Here is a 19,796-nt window from a genome sequence, read left to right as displayed (position 1 = left end):
TTTTGGTAATGAACTTTTATATTTAGTTTTAATATGTGATTTAGTTGATCTGATATCACCATAATGACTTACAAACGATCACAATTAAAGTTGAGTGATTGACATTACGTTTAAAACAATTCTTAAAATTTTTTTATGCAGTTCATTTTGAGCCAGTAAACTATTCGTTTTACTTAACTGAGAAAAACTATTATCAAGATTATTTAATTGACAACATTAGAATGAAACAAAATGTATTCCCATATATAAATTCAAGACTACCTTAATAGCAAAAGAATTGGATAGTGATTAACCAAAAAAAATTGACAAAGATCTCACACATCGTCAATTGTAAAAAAAGATTTTTTTCCAAAATTACTACAATTTTAAGTAGTGATCATTTAAAACCAATTTCTACAATTGGTTATCACACTGTGACTGTACAATATCAATATCCCTTTTAATTCCATAAAATATCTGCATGTGGCTTCCGTGTGACTTCACCAAATGCTTGAATTTTCAAAATTTTCTTATTATCCTTGCTGTTTGTAACTGTTATATCAGCGCGATACAGTCCCGATGGAATTCCAGGAGGAAAGTCATTTAAACCGCTTACTATGAAATCTTTTAAATAGTACGTTTTATTCTTTAAAAAATATGAAATATAATCATTTTAAAGTCAAATTATATAATAAAAAAAATCTTACCTTAATAAATGGACATCCATCCAGTATATTTGTTTGAATATCCAGACGATCTTTGACTTGATTCCATGCAAAACCTGTCATTGTGGAAATTGATTTATTTTCCCCTTTTATTGCTCTAAATATTTTGCATGGATTTTCGGTAACATGAATAAGGAATTGTCTGTAGGTTACAAATTTCTTAAATAATGTAATTGTAACCACGGGTTCTACTATGTCTACCACCAATGCACTCGCCTGTGCATTAATGACAGATGATGTTCTATTTAATAAATTCATTGTACATGATACATTGATGTAATTTTTAAATAATTCAATGCATTCAATTCTTTTTGGCACAATATCATACATAGGCTGGAATTAGAAATTATAAGAAAAATAAAAAGGATTTTTAACCTTTTTTTTTTTTAAATTCTTCTAATTACTCACAGAAGTCGTTGCGAAGCTAAGAAATAAGTATGCAACTAGCACTGATAATCCAAAACTTTTAATCATTTTAAATCGAATAATGTCTTTCTGTAGAAAAATCTATTAAATTTATAGCAAAAATATAACAAATAATATTCGAAATTATTACAGCACTGTCGCTCATTGAAACCAAATTCGTAATGTGGTGAAGTTTTCAACTTGTTAATGTACTTTTATAATAAGTTTCTGGGAAATTTTAAATGATTTTGTTCATCTGATATCACCATAATGACTTGCAAATGATCGCAATTGAAGTACATTACAATACTTTACAAATTTTATTTTATATCCAAAAATGTCCCAAATATCTTAAACAGCATACCTTATGCCAGCAAACTATTCGTTTTTCCTTAATTGGAAATATCATTATCCAGTTTACTAAATCGGCCAACAAAAAATACTTTTGTGTGATTTAAGTGCAAAAACTTTATTTAATGTTTTACGAATTTAGCAACTCTGTGATAAATCCCACATTAAATCGTAAAATGAAAAGATTCTTCAGTATTTTACTGGTGTTTCCTCAATCCATATAACTTCGCTTGTAATGCTAAATAAAGCTCCCATTAGGCTTTCTATTTGTTGATAAATGTTAATTCTACAAAAGATAAACGAATACTTGTGAAGGCTCTCATAGTTCAGTCAAGCACATCAATATTTTCATTTATATAGGAAAAAGTGTCTTGACTAAAAATCAGCCCACATTTGCTATAAAATTGAAAAACAGCGCCATCATCTTTTGTAAAAACATATTGTGATAAATTTCTAAACTTAAGAATTTACTTACATTTAATTCCATAAAATATCTGCATGTGACTTTCGTGTGATTTCACCATATCCTTGAATTTTCAAAAATCTCTTATTATCCTTGCCATTTGTAACTATTACATCAACACGATAGTTTCCCGATGGGACTCCAGGAGGAATATTAGTTACACCACTTAAGATAAAATCTTTCATATAGTACATTTTACCCTTTAAAGAAAAATATAGAATAAAATTGTTTCCGATTCTGAACTTATAACAAATTTTACCTTAATATATGGACATCCATCCAGTATGTTTGCTTGAGCATTAAAATATCCATCTTTTATTTGACTCAATGCAAAACTCGTCATTGAATTAATTGGTTTATTATCATTTTGAATGGTTTGAAGCAATTTACATGGATTTTCAGTGACATGAAGAAGGAATTGTCTGTAGGTTATGAATTTTTTAAATAAAGTAATTGTAACCACGGGATCAACTATATCAATCACTGAAGCACTCGCATTTATATTAATCAGAGATGATGTTCTATTCAGTAAGTTAATTGTGCATGACACATTGATGTACTTTTCTATTAATTCTTTACATTCAAACCTCTTTGGGACAATATCATACATAATCTAAATAAGAAAGTAGATCAAAGATTAAGAAGAAGAATAAATTGTTAAACTTCGTAACATTTCTTAACTGTATTAAAATACTCACAGAAGTTGATCCAAAGCTGCAATATAAATATGCAACTAACACTGTTAATCCAAAACTTTTAATCATATTGAAATAGTAGGTATATAATTTATAGCAGAAGAGAAACAAATTCCAAAATCACCGTCATCGTTGAGACATAAAACCGTAATGAGATAGAGTTTTTGAATTTCGGTAATGAACATTCATAATTCGTTTCAATGTGTGATTTAGTTGATCTGATATCACCATAATGGCATGCAAACGATCACAGTTTAAGTACACTAATCGTTATTACTTTTAAGCCTATATCCTAAATTTCTTAGTCAGTTTTTTTGTGCCAGCAAACTATCCGTTTTACTTGACTGAAAAACCAGAGTTAAGATTCAATTTTATAAATTCAATATTAACTTAATCGCGATAATTTCGAGAGACTTTAATAGTTATTAAAACAAAAAGTTTAAAAAGATCTCACAAATCGTGAATTGTAAAACTTTTTATTTCCAACATTGCTACAATTTTAGCTATTAGTGATTATTCAAACCAATTTTTTAAACACTCTGTGACTGTAAAAATATCCGTTTAATTCCATAAAATATCTGCATCTGGCTTTCGTGTGATTTCACCATATCCTTGAATTTTCAAAAATCTCTTATTATCCTTGCTGTTTGTAACTGTGGCATCAACGCGATACATTCCCGATGGGACTCCAGGAGGAATATTAGTTACACCACTTAAGATAAAATCTTTCACATAGTACATTTTACCCTTTAAAGAAAAATATAGAATAAAATCGTTTCCGATTCTGAACTTATAACAAATTTTACCTTAATATATGGACATCCATCCAGTATGTTTGCTTGAGCATTAAAATATCCATCTTTTATTTGACTCAATGCAAAACTCGTCATTGAATTAATTGGTTTATTATCATTTTGAATGGTTTGAAGCAATTTACATGGATTTTCAGTGACATGAAGAAGGAATTGTCTGTAGGTTATGAATTTTTTAAATAAAGTAATTGTAACCACGGGATCAACTATATCAATCACTGAAGCACTCGCATTTATATTAATCAGAGATGATGTTCTATTCAGTAAGATAATTGTGCATGACACATTGATGTACTTTTCTATTAATTCTTTACATTCAAACCTCTTTGGGACAATATCATACATAATCTAAATAAGAAAGTAGATCAAAGATTAAGAAGAAGAATAAATTGTTAAACTTCGTAACATTTCTTAACTGTATTAAAATACTCACAGAAGTTGATCCAAAGCTACAATATAAATATGCAACTAACACTGATAATCCAAAACTTTTAATCATATTGATATTGAAAACTGTCTTTTCCTCTTCCTTTTGTAAACTTATAAAATTTTCAACACTAAAAGAACAATAATAGGAAAAAAATCACCGTCCTCATTGAAACACGAATTCGTAATGTTGTGGAGTTTTCTACTTGTTAATGTAGCATTTATATTAAGTTTCTGTGTGATTCAGTTCAACTGATATCACTAATAATGACTTGCTAACGATTGCAAGTACAATGAACGATTTTTTTTACGAAAATAAAAAAATGTGCACGTTTTTTCAATTTACATTTTTTTGCAATTCGATTTAACTCCTAATTTTAATCTTTAATCTTGAAAATTTATTAACTCTGTGGATGATTCCATATTCAGTCACAAACTGAGGATTTATTCTTTTTTCCAAGTGCTTTCCCTGCATACACTTTAATTCAATATTTCTCCCCTTGTTCGAAGTTCTCATTAAGCTTTCTCGCACACTGTGAAAGGGGTTTCCATAAAAGGGGGATGCCACACTATCAACCCTTGACCTTTACAAACAAAGTACTTCATTCACGAAATTCTCCTCGATTCTCCTCACCTGAGATATTCCTGAGGTCATGGAGAAATGCGACATGTGGCTCACAGAGAAATTTTCAATAAGCAATTCGAGTTAATTTCTTCAACAATTTTCACAAATTAGTGAATGTGTTAATTTAATTGCCATGCTCTTCATGAATTTCCAATGCAACGAAAGACCACAGACTGAATACTCTGCTGAACATTACCCCGCAGCAGATGATGATTTTTATTATAAATTACAATCTTGACCGATTGTTTGGTCTTTTTTTGTGTTTGTATTTTGGAGTGGTTCAGCAGACAAACAGATGTTTCTTTTTTTCTCAGCTCAAATTGCAGCTGGAAACCCTTAAGGGAGACCCTTCGCGTGTCAGGCCAATTGTGAGGGATGGGCTAGGAGTGTATTGTCGTGAGGAAGTATGTTCTGGGAGACTCCTCTGCACATATTTTATTTATAGAACATCGTTTTGATTCTTAATCTGATTTTGTGGAAATCCGAAGAGATTTTCACGTGATGACATTTTATCTGCGAGATTATTTTCGTGGGCGATTCTTTTCTTCATTTTATTTCCCAATTCCATCTCATTCCATAGTTATGCCCACGTTTTGGTTGGAATGTAAAGGAAGAGATGAAACTGAAATGAATCGTCAATTCAGAAATCTGCAATGGAATTTTGACAATGAATTCCTCTTCTCTTTGATTTTTTTTAGAGAGAATTAGTTTAGAGAGGAAAATTCCAATGAATTTCTTTTTCAAATTGATTCACAGGAATGTTCGAAAAAACAGAAGTTATGAAATATAACAGAAAAGCTAAAAATAAAAAAATAAAAAATCGATTTGGCATAAAATCTTCTTTCTTTTTATCTTAATTGTATTGTGTAGGGGGCGTTCTGCGAATAAGCAGGGATAACACAACTAAGGAACTATTCAAATGGCCTCCGCAAATTTCGAAGTACTACTCGAGAATCGTCAAAATTGTAAACAAACATGACAATTCTCGAGAAGTTCGAAAAGGCCATTTGAATAGTTCCTTAGTTGTGTTTTCCCTGGAATAATAAATGAAAGAATTGAATGGTCTAAAAAATTAGTACATCTTTTAGATCTCTCAGGGGAGACACATTTCGTTCTGCCAAAGCATAATTCTGTTATATTTCGTGAAAAAAATTTATTTTCTTTACTTTATGACTAAACTTAGCCTTAAGGATTGTAAAAATGTAATTTTAATCTATTTACAAATTATAATAAAAAAAAAAACAAAAATAGAATTTTAGATAAATCTAAAATTATGTATTCAAGTCTTAAGATCTTATGTTCTTTCTTAAAGTTTTTCGAATCTCAACAAGACTTTTTTTTTCTTAAATAATATTCTTAAAATTCTTATGACTTTTTTACAAATTCTTCGTCTATATATTGTAGAAGGTTATTGTACAAATATTGAGTTATGTCTAGACTAAAGTTTGTACGTTTAAAAAATTATATGTATAGAAAGAGTGAAATAACTCAATAAAGCCTTTCTATTTAGGTATTTGTCTTCTTAAAATTCATAAATTATGAGATTTCTGTCAGTTAATGATTTGCTCCTCTGTGAAAAAATTGAAAGATTTGACAGATCTAAAAAAAAATGACACATTCTTTTAGACCTCATAGCCGAGACACATTTCGCTCTGTAAGATAGCTTTGATTTTTTTTTAAGTTATGAGACTGAAGATGTTGAAAAATGAAGATTTTCAATATATACATAACAGTTCTATGTATTTAAATATTTTATTTCAGTCATATTCTACACGCAATATTTTGGCAATCTAACCTAGTGTAATCCTAGTTAGATATCTTATCATAATTCCCAAACATTCTAAACTCAAAGAAGTTTGTAACAAAGCCATAATGCTGTTTCTTAGCACAAACTTGCATAACCATTTTGCTTTCACCCCCATTAAAATTATTTTAAAAGGTTAATTAAAAAATATATATTTATTTCAAAATCCTCCAGGTATGTACCTATATAATATTTCTCACCATTAATAATTTTTACTGTAATGTATAAAATTTTCCGTGAGATATGACGCGTTCTCTTTTTTTGTTTTGTACTTACATTACTCTTCTCTTCTGAAGAAGTTTGCTGTAGTAAATGTACCCACAACACAAATTATGTTAATTATGGTGCAATTATCGAGGTATTTCTCCACTGATCTTTTTTTTCTCTCCCTGATTCTTTTTGTTTTGCAAGCTAAATACTCGTTGTATTTATTCTATGACTCAATAATCTTTTCTGCCAGAGGCTCAGCGTGTGCATACTTAATGAGTTTTATGATGGAAATTTATCCGCGTGTTAGTGGTTGATCGTGTCATGATCGAAATTTCCCTTTCGCCGTTGTAACGTTAATAAATCGGAAATTGTCAAAGGGAAGTGGAAATGGATTTTAATATGCCATAAGAACGTGCAGAACCTTTAAAAGAAGATTTACTTTTGTGGATTAAGAGGGTGAAGACAATTCAACCTTCATTTTCAATTGAATGTAATTTTCATACACAAAACAATTGGCTGGAATTAGGTGGATTTTTTGTTGTTGATGTCATTGTGGGTGCTGTTCAGCTGGGTTGCCGGGAGAGCAATAATGTTTTAGCCACAAACAGTTGGAGGACGGAAACAGGCGGGAAAGTTCCCTCCAACATGGAAATTAGATGGATAAAATTGCAGTGTATTTTATCATTTGTGATCACGACCTCAATTTACGTTCTCTCGGACATGAGATCACATCGGCAAAGATGGCGCGAAAAGAGCGTGAAAGATGTCGATTTACAATATAGAATAAATTGTAAATTGACATGCAATTTTCTTACTAATTTTCCGGCATTTTCTTCTTATTTATTTATTTTTTCAACTGTCTCTCCCCTTCTTTTCGAGAGAGCCTCGTGGTTTGTGCTAATTGCCACGTGATTTATTGATCTACAATGTGTGTGTGTTGCGAAAGAACAATCGCGCAGAGCAATTGGGGGGCAATTCATTCTCAATCACAATGTACAATATCATTCTCCCCTCGAGCATACCAATTGATGATGATTCTGTTTTATATTTTTACTTTATGTACAGAAGTTTATTAATGGACTTGGGGTTAATTGCTCTTCACCCAAAATATATAAGTACAACAAACCCGAAAAAGAGGCCCATGAGAGTGAAAGAAAGATGAAGCATGTCAAGCCACCAAGAGAGTTTTATTTGACTTTTGATTTATTAATATTGCCTTGAGGTACGGGTAAATCCAATTATTCTCAATTTGTGGTGTAAACATCATAAGAAGTGAGAGTAAAATGATGTCAAATGCCATTTTGAGTGTTTTGATTATATCAACCCACCAAAAGAGATTCCAGAGTGAAAGTAATTTGGACTTTTTTTTTCTTACATTTTGTTGATGTTTAAATGAAATTGAAATGAATCCCAAACAGTGTGTTGTTTTGACTTCTTTCAATGTCAAAATATCATTTAAGTAAGTTAGATGATTGTTTTTTTTGTGATGAGAGAAATGGGATTGGAGTTGATATGTCAGGAAAGGCCGAATTATGCAAAAATTTTTTTCTTAATATCTGTCAAAAGGAATGAGCTTTTGTAAGAAATTTCTTTAATATATTAAATTGTTTTGAAAATTAGGATCATAAAAAAACCTAATTTTTTATATGAAAATGCAAAAGGAACAAAAGGAATTTTCCTAAACTTAGTTCCGGGAAGATATAATTAAGGCTTCCGGAAAATCTTTAAGAAAAATGTAAAGATGTTTTCCTTTATAAAAGATCTTTGCACAACATTTCCATTTACTTTTTTACAACAATTTTTTAAAAAGTAATTGATGTTTTTCTTCGAAAAAGACCTAATTTTACATTGAAATGAAATTAAAGAAGAAGAAGTATGTTTCTTAGAAGTATCCCCTAATTGGTCTAAATAATTCAAATACACATATCATTCATTGGCTAACTTGAGTCCAGCTCCTCATAGTTCTTATTTTATTGCTGGAATCTCAGTGTAATGTGCTTGTGAATAGAAATAAATTAATAAATTAATTTTAAGTCTGTCAAAATTCTCAATAGCAACCCCTTTTCTTTTTCAAAGGAATGAAACCAATGAAACCTCAATCCAAATCGTCTGTGGTTCTTGATGTCTTATTGATTTGCAATTGAAGAGAGTCTTTGAGAAATAAATCAACCGTTAGAATACTTAAGCAGTACCTATATATATTATTTGTATGGGTTTATTTTTTTTTCCTCGAACGTGCCCCTTTTGTTGGAGAAAAGAAAAAAGAAGCATCTTTTGGAAACTCATCAGCACCCAAAGAATGGGCTGTAAAGAATTCTTCTCTCGGTTCGTGCTTTTTTTTTATTTGAACATTTCTTCATGTTTTGTTGGCTAAAGTGGGGAGGCTATTTCTAAGCGTGTTTCATGCTAGTTGGGGCTTTTTTTTTGGCCAGAGATTTATGTGAAACGAAATACTTATTTCAGTTTTGTGTGTGACTTGGGATTTGTTGGTTGCTTTAGGGGGAACTGCCGTGTGCAATCTTCTGTGATTTTTTTATTTGCCTCATGAGAGAGAAAAAAAACTTTTCAAAAAGTGAAAGTTTTCGTTTATCTTTGCAAATTAAAAAATTCAAAACGATCAATCTTCCCAAATCTCGTCTAATCTTATTTTTTTTTATTTCTGTGTTTTTTGGTGATGTTTTGATTTTGGAACCGGTAGACTTGATCGCGATCGTAGCATCTTCGAGGTGCGCGATCGAAGACGATCGTTTTTTTCTTTACGCTTTTGTGAACGTCTGAAATGTGAATTAAAATCTCTGCTGTCTCTCTGGAAAGAGAGAAATTATAATGTATGACGATGCCATTTGCCTCTCTCCTCTCTGAATTGTAATATATACGTTTTATTTGTGATTTTTGTGCAAAGGAACGATATATACGATGGAAAGGAAGGAGAGTGAGATAGGGAGATTCCGATAGTTGAAATCAAGCGCATGAGCAGATGTGAGGAATCGTCATGAATGTATGTTTCGTCACCTACAATACTATATGTAGAGTCCTAAGCCGTGCTAGTTTTAAGCGGCTGGCATCTTATAGCTGCTTTTATTACAACTTAAAGGAATTTATGATGAATTTGATGAAGTTTTGAGACAATTATAACTTTATTTTAAAATGGTTGTTTATGAGAAATTGTCAAGGTATTCGTATTTTGTAACAATTACAGTCGTGCTCTCGTGGTAGGACCGTCGTCAAAATGACTTCTCCGCGGTAAAACGGCTTCAGAATGAAGTATTTTGCCTTCGCAGTGGGACAATTAGTACTATTGGAAAGGTAGGATACTAATTGTCCCACTGCGAAGGCAAAATTCCTCATTCTGAAGCCGTTTTACCGCGGAGAAGTCATTTTGACGACGGTCCTACCACGAGAGCACGACTGTACTCAAATTTGGTATATTGTAATAAAATATTCTCATCAGTCCGATTTCTGTCATACGTCTATCTGTTTGTCTGCCTGTCTGTATATGTTTCTGTCATTGTATGCCAGTTTCCTTCTCTGTTTGTCATTCTTTCACTCTGGCCGTCTGAGGCAAATGCAGTTTGTTTCGCGCTGTCACTGTCAAACGCGTTTTATATTTGACAGTGACAGCGCGACATAATTTGACAAGGTGCGAGTTTTTTTAAGACGTTAAGACGTTTTAAAACGCGTTTTTTTTTTAAGAAAAGGTATGAATTGGGCCTTAAAGTTTTAAGATCGGTTAGTAAACGCCAAAAACGTAAGTTTGCGTATTAATAGACAAACAAACTGCGTTCCGCCGCGATTTTTTGTAAAATCAAACCGTTGCTGCGTCGCTATAACTTACCACGGCTTAGGGCTCTACTACAAGTTGCTTTTAGCATCGTTTGGAGCAATTCCTCTACGAAACGCCACACTCACACACATTTTCTCAATCACCTATCTCTTTTTTTTCCATATCTCCTTCTCACTTACACTTTAATTGTGTTCCAAATGTTTTCTCGTGAGTTTTGTAATTCTCTCGAACATGCCTGTCTCGTTCTTTTTAATTCATTAAATTGCGAACACACAGGGGGGCCCTCCTTGTCCCACCAGCGGGACTTTATGGCCGCGAGAAGCGCAATATTGGGAGAGAGAGAGAAAGAGCGTAAGGCAGCAGATGGAAAAGTAAAGAGAAATAATAGTAAGAATATAATATGGCGGTTGTGTGTGGAAACGCGTTGTGTATTGTTGAATTTCCTGCGGGAAAATTTCATGGATTTCTTACCAAGAACATTGCAAAAGAGTGCTAAGTGTGTGCATGAAGTGCTTCATAATTAACTAGCTCAAGTGAATTAAATCAACGAAGGACAGAATTAACGAATTTTTCACGAAAAACGAAATTAAATATGATTTCTTCGCATTATAATTCCTCCATCGAAGATGTGTGTGGAGTTTTTTTTTTAATTCATCTCTTGTATTTTATACTTTTTTCTGCAGACCTTCCCTTCGATTTTGCACACAAAATTAATCATTTGTGAAGAATAAATAATTAAAGGAAAAAATAAAAATTTGAATTCAACATAAAAGAACTCCAGAAAAAAATTTTAAAATCTTCTCCAAAAAATATGGATAAAATAAGATTTCGAGCATAAGCTTTATTGCTTCAATAAGGACAATAAAAGTGAATTATTTGTGTATTCCATAACGACTATCTTCCTCTTCCTGCCCGGTTATGGGTGTGGACTCCAATCTTACGGGGTTATCGCGGTCTATTTGATTTATTTCACAGTGATTTCCCAAAAGGAACCCAACTGTAGACGTTCTTTTTTTGTTATTTAAATTAATTCCACGCTAGACGGTTTTATTGCTTATCAAGTTAAATATTTTCTTTTTTTGCCTCTTTGCTTTTCTTTCATACAGACACACACACACAAAAATCGATTTATTTTCTTCCTTCATGTAAAATAATGGACATTGAGTTTGAGAATGGAGGGACTCTGGGTAGAAGCCCTTGGGGTGAGTCATCGGGAAGTGAGAGAGCGTTGAGGAAATGAAAAAGGGGAAAACAAACTTATGTGAGGGAAGATGGGCTGTGCAAATGCTTCTATGTGGGTGGAATGCTTCACAACTCTCACCCTTGAGAAAATTTTTGAAATACATTTACCATGTCGAAGATGAATGGTGTCGTTATTCTCGGTCTGGAATAAAAGAAAAACAAAAAAAAGCGATAGTCATCTTTCTCTTGCTTCATTTAGTTCTTCCAATAGAATCATAAAAAGTATCGTGAACAAATATTTCTTTTACTTTAAGAAGAATTTTCTTTACTCTTCATTCCAAAAGAAGACGATTTTTTTCAAAATATTAAATTTATTTCCTGCAGCATATGCAGGAGAAGCATAAATCTTATGAAACTCCCTGCATAACTATTGTAACTCAATTATAACAGCACAAAAAATTCAACTACTTTAGGATATTTTTATGGATATCTTTCCTTATAAACTAAGACATTTTTCTTCCCTTGAGCTTTCCCAAAAGCATAAGAAAAATTCCTCAATGAATCCCCATAGAATCACTAACAATTTACAATGTAATATTTCACAAGAAACATAAGCCTATATTTCCGAATTGAAGATGATTTTTGTTTGTAAACACGAGCAAGTTGAATGGGCTGAGTCATTCAGTTGGGAAATCTGTCGCTATATTTTCTTATTTTTCTCCCACAGTGTATTTTTTCTTCATCAAAAATAAATTTCACATGAGAAGATTTGAGGATTTATATTGTGAAAGTGTTGACAAATATTTGAGAGATAAATTTTGTATGAGAATATTGCAAAGATTTAGAAAAGAAAATATTTTTCTTCAATTCAAGTGGAAAATCTTTACATTCCTTACCGTCTTATCTATCGCATTTATCATTTTTTCCCTTGTTTATTTTGAATGTTTTTTTATCATTGTTATGTTTTCACAATCATATCGCAAAGGAAAGAATGATAATAGGATTATTTTTTTCATGGTTTTAGTTGAGTTTGAAAAACCAGGTGAAACTATTTTAAAAATTGATAGAAAAAATATTCTTTTGAAATAATAATTAATATTTTTCGATTGGTGAATTATTTCGCATGTAAATATTCTCAATAGATGGCGCTTTCATCATCCGTTTTTATGCATAGGTGGCGCCTCAATACAAGATTTTTTTCACAATCTTAGAGCTTATGATTCATGCGAAAATCAGCTTCAAAGATTTTTTAGTTTTAATTAAAAAATCAGCAATATAAATCTTTCTAACCGGAAGCTGTTGCACATATTTATGGAGCGTCTGTCTATGTTCTATGTACTCTCAAAAGTAACGACAATTCATATTTTTTATTGGAATAAATCATTTGTAATTCAGTGTAATGTGTAACACTAATTTAATTCAATTACTTTGGTTGTATTTTATAATATATTATGGTTTTATTTCTTTGCTGGGAAAAGGGGAGAAGCATGAGAGTGAGCATAGAGTGAGAGAGGAAGCATAAAGAGGAAGAATCTTTTAAAATATCGCTGTGATTTGACACATGGAGTTTGTGGATGTGAAAATGTAATATTCAGGGGTGTACGAAGGGGGGCAACGCAAGGAGAATATAAAACGACATGCTATAAATTTTAATGTTTTTAACCACAAGAGAGAAGCTCAAATGACTCTGAAAAAAAGGCATTACAATGATTTTTACCTCACAGTCTGTCTCCATGGTATTCTCATTTTATTCTCTTTCTCTCCCTCTCATCGTCTATATTGTATTTTATTTATTTAAAATGCTTTTTAATGTTGATTCCAGTGCGTGCATTTATGATTGCATCCTGTCTCTCTTTTTTTTTCCTACGTAGCTGTCTTACAATTCTGATTATGGATGGAATATTAGAAATTGAGCAGAATGCTAAATATTTTACTCTTTTTTTTTTTCTTTTTAAATGAAATGAATTTTCTGCATATAATTTCCTTTTCAATGTTTTATTCCTCTCTGTTGGTGGAAATTTCACTCTGAATCAATTGAATTTCAAATTACTAACTGACGGGAAAGACTTTCTCATTTTTTTTTGTGTGTTATTTCTCCTCCTTGAAAGAGATCATCCAGTAGAAGTAATCGTCACGGTGAAGATCATTCTGCGATCACTTTCTGCTGCGATCTATATTTGCAGAAAACACTATGGGTTGGATGTTTGTTTTTAAGACGACAGATAAGATAGGAAGAGAGACATGTTAGCGATCTTTAGTGATCTCTCATCACGATCGCTACCATTTTGAGCGATCGAGCGACTTTTTGTGTTGCGTTTTGCTGTGTTTCTCTTTTTGGTGTTCCCTTAAAAAGACGTCGCGCACAAAATGATTAATGGAAATTAATTACAATAACAAATTCACAAGAAAATTGTCTTATGTCTGTCTTATCTGTTGTGGGGCTCTCCTGTAAACCCTCTCGTCTCTCGATCAATGATCTTTCTCATCAATCGTTTAACACGAGTCATCCAACATGTTTCATGAGAAACATTGCAAATGGAAGTGAAATGATAATTATCGTGCACTCAAAAAAACATTCAATATGTGGCTAAATAGAGTTGCGAGGCGGCTTTTCAATGATACACAGCAGAAAGTGAAAATAAATGCGTGACTCTCTGCGCGCATTGCTTCGATATAAAAATGTCATAATATAATGAAGAAAAAAAATCAAACTCCACGAAGAAAATAAAAAAAATATTAATTAGGAGAAAGAGAAGAGTGGAGATTAGATTGAATTGGGAATTTTATGTTTCTCTTCCTCATGTTGATTTTGTTTTCAACTCAATCGACACTAGTTGACAACAAAATAGAGCCATATTAATTAGTGATGGTTGAATGTAGTTTATGTTGCTGTTTATTGACATGTTTTATGCTAATTTTTCGCATATTTTGTTGCAATTTTGTCTCAATAAAATTAATTATTTTGATGAATTTATTAAAATTATATGAATATTCAGGAGCAGTTCAAGTACTTCAATTACTTCAAATATTAAAGAATACTTCAAATAATTAACATTTTCATAAATACTTCAATTACTTTAAATACCTATCCATGGATATTTTAAATACCTACTTTGAATACCCACGAATACTTTAAGTACTTTGAATATTCACGAATCCTTCAATTACTTCAAATATTACAAATACTTCAATTACTTGGAATATTCACAAATACTTCAAATGCTCTGAATATTACCAAAAAAATCCCAAAAGTTTCCCATAATGGTGCGACTTTATTTTTCTGCCAGCTTATGTAAACTTCTTGGCGGCGTCTATGAGTGAAAGATTAAGGAGAGACGAAAAAAAGCGGAGAAATATTCAAAACAGATGGTCTCTGTCACATCAAGTTGTGCTCCAATTGCATTTCTTTGACTCCAACAATCAACCGAAGAACATTATTATGGCAATTGACTTGCCTTTTCATATTAATTCTTGTCAATTTTCTTCCTTTCTTCAATTCACATAAAAATATTGCTTATGCCGCAATACACGCCGTGCAAGAAGAAATTATTACCACATCAATATGTTATTTTTATAAATTGCTTTTTTGACACCTAAATTGATGATAAAACTGCTTGGGAGTTTATTATCTTTTGTCTTTTTTTTTCCTCCGACAACGTTGGAAAATAAAAGAAGTTGTGTTGTGTGCGCAAGGAAAGAAAATAAAACAAAGACTCTTTTAACTTTCACCTTTCGCGATTCCCAACATAAAGAAATTGTTGTATATTTATAACATTAATATATTTATATCATCAACTGAAGTGTTAAGTTTATTCTTATTTTACCATTATGCAAAAATAATAATTATAAAATGATTTTGTGTGCAAAAAAGCGATGAAGAAATTGCTCATCGAAGGTTTGAAGAATATCTGCAGAAAGTATAAATGTTCCAACATAAATTCCTCCATAAAATCATAATGTATTTGCAGATGAAATAAAAATGGCAATAATGATGAATTAAATGTGAATGAAAAATTGCTCTAAAAATCTCAATAAAGTGTGTGTGTTCAGTGATGAATTTTCCGGTAAAATGGAAAATACATAAAGGTCTAAATTAGCGAAAAAAAGAAAAGAGTCTCAAAACACAAAGAAGCAACTTATGGTTGTGAATTTGCACAAAGTCCAAACTCAGTGAAATTTTCCATAAAAAAGCACAACTTTAAAAAAAATTAAAAAGTTTTCCCAACAAGAAAGCACGTGAAAATGTTCCAGTGTATCATACAGCAACGAAATGGGTGGATTCATGCACCAAATCCTGAAATGCGAGATGTTTTTCCAGGTATATCTTTTTCACTTTTTTGTACCATAAATAGCATATAAGCTCTGCATTTTCTCCGGAAGACCATTGCTTGAATAAAGGAGACTATTCATTTTTTAGTTATTGATGTACATGGAGAAATATTTAGAGACGTTAAAATAGTTATTTAATTTTTTTAAGCAGTCTGTGTTGAAATTTCCTTTAAAGGCTCAAATACACTCAAAAACGTTAAGAGGAGGATTTTTAGATGATTGAAAAATGTCAAACGTTAGGAAAGAATAGTCAAACGTTAAAAAAATGATAAAAATTTGAAAAAAAAAACATCAAAAGTTGGGAAAAGAACGTTAAATGTATGAAAAAATATCAAACGTGTCAAATATTTGTAAAAAAAAACTTAGTTGGTCAGACGTTAGCCAAGAAACGTCAAATTCAGAAAAAAATGTCAAAAACGTCAGACGTTAAAGAGAATGCTAAAAGTCAGGAAAGAAACATCAAACGTTAGAAAAATATTGGTAAGCGTTAAAAAAGAAATATCAAATTTCAAAGAATTATATTGTAATTTACTGACATTTCTAAGAATTCGAAGAGAATTATAAATGACGTCATAGGAACAAATGTCAAACGTTTGAAAAGAAATGTCAAACGCTATAAAATTACCCCCACATGTTAATTGTAAGCTTTTAAATTCAATACAACAGCGAATTCTCAGTCATTCTTTAATGCAGTTTCAACGCTTTTAAATTTATTTTTTGATTCTAAAAATACTTTACCCAAATTAAACCAATTGACCAAATCGATTGACCAATTTTTTCAGCTTATCTTAATTGAAAATAAAAAAAAATCTGTTTGAATTTTCTGCAAGAATGTTTTCTCGTTTATTCTGCAAGATATTCATCTTGATATTCATACTCTAGTATGTTTATTGAACTGAGGGGGTATAAAATTGATTAGACTACTTCACTATCGGAAGAACTTTCTGTTTGCAAATCACTGGGAAGTTGAGGAAGACGAACAAATTGATATTAGAATCTTATCAGTTTATTGATGACATTTAATTTAGTTTATTGATGTTTGCCAATTAAATGATTAAGGTAAATAAATGTTTATAAATAAATCTTCAGCGTAAATAGCAAACATCATCGGCTCGAGGGGTTCAATGTCAAGTTTGCGTGCTTTTGAGTAGTTTCTCAAAAGGTATATAACTATATGTATGTAGGTACAGTGTATTCCTTCGTAATGTGGATAAAGTGCAGATAATCCACCCACGATGTCAATACGTAAAGGTTCTTGTAATGATTGTGGGTGGATTTTGCTGCTGAACATTATAGAGGTTTTCTTGCAAATATAAAAGAAGTCTCGAATGATGTGCAAAAAAAAAAACAATCCAAAGTTTTTATTGCAATATCACGACGTTTAAATGACCGTCACTGCTGCGTGGCAGGAAATCTCTCTCATTTTCTCTCTCCATGTGATTCTCCTCAAGGCATCCCATCTAATGAGGAGGATGACGATGATGTGAAGAATAGACGTCTATACTTATTTGTCTTCTATATTTGTAACACTTTGTCCTGAGTATTTTTCTTTTTTTTTATTTTACTTACCATCTCTCTATAGCTAAAGTGTATTGAAGAAATGTTATATATAGTTATGTTAGAAATTTTTGTGTGGGTGTAAAAAAAATACTTAACATGAGGGGGAGAAAAAATAGTGAAGAAAATACATCGTTTGCTGAATCATCCACACTTGGATGTAATCTCTTGGAGGAAAATCCAAGGAAATGGATGTTGGTTTTTTTAAATTATTAAGTTAAATTCCTGTTACATTTTCTTCAGAGAGAACTATGAGAATAATTTAATTTTCCCAACATGTCCTGAATTCAAACTTTCAATGTTAAATTGAAAATTTTCGCCTCAATTTCCTCCTTTTTCCTTCACTGCAAACTTGCCGAATATTATCCGAAATTGCCTGTTGTATGAAGTAAGAAAAAAAACTCGTTAACAGACACCTAGGGTACACTTGAGTGGTTCTAAAAGAGTTTTCGCCACTCTGCGCCCAATATTGCACGAGGAAGAGCAATATGTGATTTTTTTAAAGACGTCAGTAAACACTCTCTTGTGAGCACATTTTCCACTTGATCATGTCAGATGCAATCATACTGTGAAATATACCAGAATATGCATGAAAGTCTGTATGGCCTATAGAGCATAAAATTGTCTTATAAAGTCTCTCATGGAAGAAGGAAGATTTCTTGGAAAGGATTGATGCTCTCTGTTGCAAAAAATCATCCCACAAGATTCCTCATATAATCCACTTAATCATGATGATCTTTTATGTGAATCTCATCTGTTTCTCACATGTGCTAGTTCACTTTTATATTCCCAGAATTTCCCCATCAATTAATCTTCACAAACATACTAAAGGGGAATTTTTTTATGTATGTTGTACCAACAAATTTGGCGTGATTCTTCATCATCATACAATACAATGTACTGAACCTACTGCAAAATGCATTAGGAGGTAGAGAATGAAGGAAAAGCTCTCGTGCACATCTATTTTTGTCCCCTATATACTCCACAGAGTAGCAACAAATATTCATTTTGGGGGTAATTGCTCATTCCATGTCGAATTCTCTGTTTTCATACCTATTTTCACTGTAAGACAGAGAGAGTGTGTGAGAAGAGTGCTTGTCAGGGTATGAGTAATCTCATGGGGCTCCGTAAATCAGCATCCGGACACTTTGGGTGGTTATTTGTGATATTGTTGTTCTTGTTGCCTATTTTTAGCCATTTTCTTTGGCCCCTCCATCGTGGAAGAGAGGATGTTCCATTCCACATGATGGAAATTTTCCAAATGCTTTTCCGCGGGTACAATGAAATCCAGAAGAAAATTAAATCTAAAATCAGAAAACTGAAAGAAATTTTGTCTAAGCTATAACGCTAATACGGCGATGACCGCATGGACAAATTCCAACAGAAATATGCTTTTTTCCCCCAACTAACTCTCAATTCTAATGAGAAGTTTTTATCATGAAGCAAATTCATAAGAAGGATGCTTTCAAGAAGAAACTAATATGAAAATTTCTTCTATTTTATCGCATATCCGGTGCTTGTAATGAAAGAAAAAAATCTTTAATCCGAGATAAATTGAGTTTTGTCGTTGAATTCCTTGATAATGCAACCACAATAACTAGATTCATGTAGTTTTATGTCGTGAATAGAGATGCTTTGTTTGGGGGGATTTGCAAATTTAAGCCTTTCTCCATGCCAAAAATTAAAGCATAGAACCCATTTAAACTTCTGTTGTATTCATATCTTTGGGCATGATTAATTTTCCACGCTAAATGTCCTTTGGGCAAGTGTCCCCTTTTAAATTTGCCAACCCTTTTGGCCTGGATTAAGGATATTAATGCAAAATATAATTGTGTTTTAGTTATAAACGTTGTGAGAAGCTCACACATTCAGTAGTCAGATTAAAGTAAGATATTCCCCTTTTGAACTAATGTAGTTCTCTATGTCGCTTCATCTTGTTTGCCAATTTCTCTGCTTTGTTTCAAGCTCCATGCGTGGGTGAAATTGATTGAGTGCCCGGGATTGCCGTGTGGTGACTCCAAGGAGCTTAATATACACACATTCAATGATGCAATACGCTGCCCATAATTGCATTCTGTTTTCCTTGTTTCTCCTCTCGGAGAACCTTGTGTTGGCAAGGGGGGTGTTTTAGGGGGCGGGACACCGCAATGTGGTGTTGATGATGCACTTTGTCTCATGTCCAATTTAATAGAACCAAATGCACACGAAGATCAAGACAGTGCTGTGTTGTAAATCATTCGATTCTGAGACTCATCGTGTGTCTTGTCTTCTTGCTGCAAAATCTAATCTGTATAGAATTTTGCACAACTTTAATTGCCATAAGGGAATTTTGCGTCTGCCAGATGACGATGGCTCCTGCAGAAGATTGAACAGAGATTCTCAACTCTGTGTAGAAGTGATCAGACCGATGTGTTTATGACATAAATTATATGTCATAAAGTTGAGTAAA

At 32.1% G+C, this 19,796-nt stretch overlaps 2 protein-coding genes across 5 annotated transcripts in view; one reads left to right on the top strand and one right to left on the bottom strand.

The window, feature by feature from the left end:
* Nucleotides 1-19,796, bottom strand: part of LOC129795849 (alpha-catulin) — a 140,868-nt gene that overhangs the window by 19,131 nt on the left and 101,941 nt on the right. The window lies entirely within an intron of this gene.
* Nucleotides 1-19,796, top strand: part of LOC129795837 (SLIT-ROBO Rho GTPase-activating protein 1-like) — a 42,231-nt gene that overhangs the window by 3,259 nt on the left and 19,176 nt on the right. The window contains exons 1-2 of one of the 4 annotated variants that reach the window (XM_055837340.1): nt 10,664-10,907; nt 15,430-15,779. The exons of 2 other annotated variants lie outside the window; for them this stretch is intronic. In XM_055837340.1, coding sequence (XP_055693315.1) covers nt 15,704-15,779 — 76 coding nt within the window. In that variant the 5' untranslated portion in view covers nt 10,664-10,907; nt 15,430-15,703. Of the gene's footprint in view, nt 1-10,663; nt 10,940-15,429; nt 15,780-19,796 lie in introns of those variants that run through there. One more of the 4 variants, XM_055837341.1, reaches the window with a different exon arrangement.

Source organism: Lutzomyia longipalpis, chromosome 4, assembly GCF_024334085.1.
Source record: "Lutzomyia longipalpis isolate SR_M1_2022 chromosome 4, ASM2433408v1".
NCBI classification, from domain to species: domain Eukaryota; kingdom Metazoa; phylum Arthropoda; class Insecta; order Diptera; family Psychodidae; genus Lutzomyia; species Lutzomyia longipalpis.
Note: the sequence above shows the minus strand (reverse complement) of the source record. Positions and strands in the feature narration are given on the sequence as shown.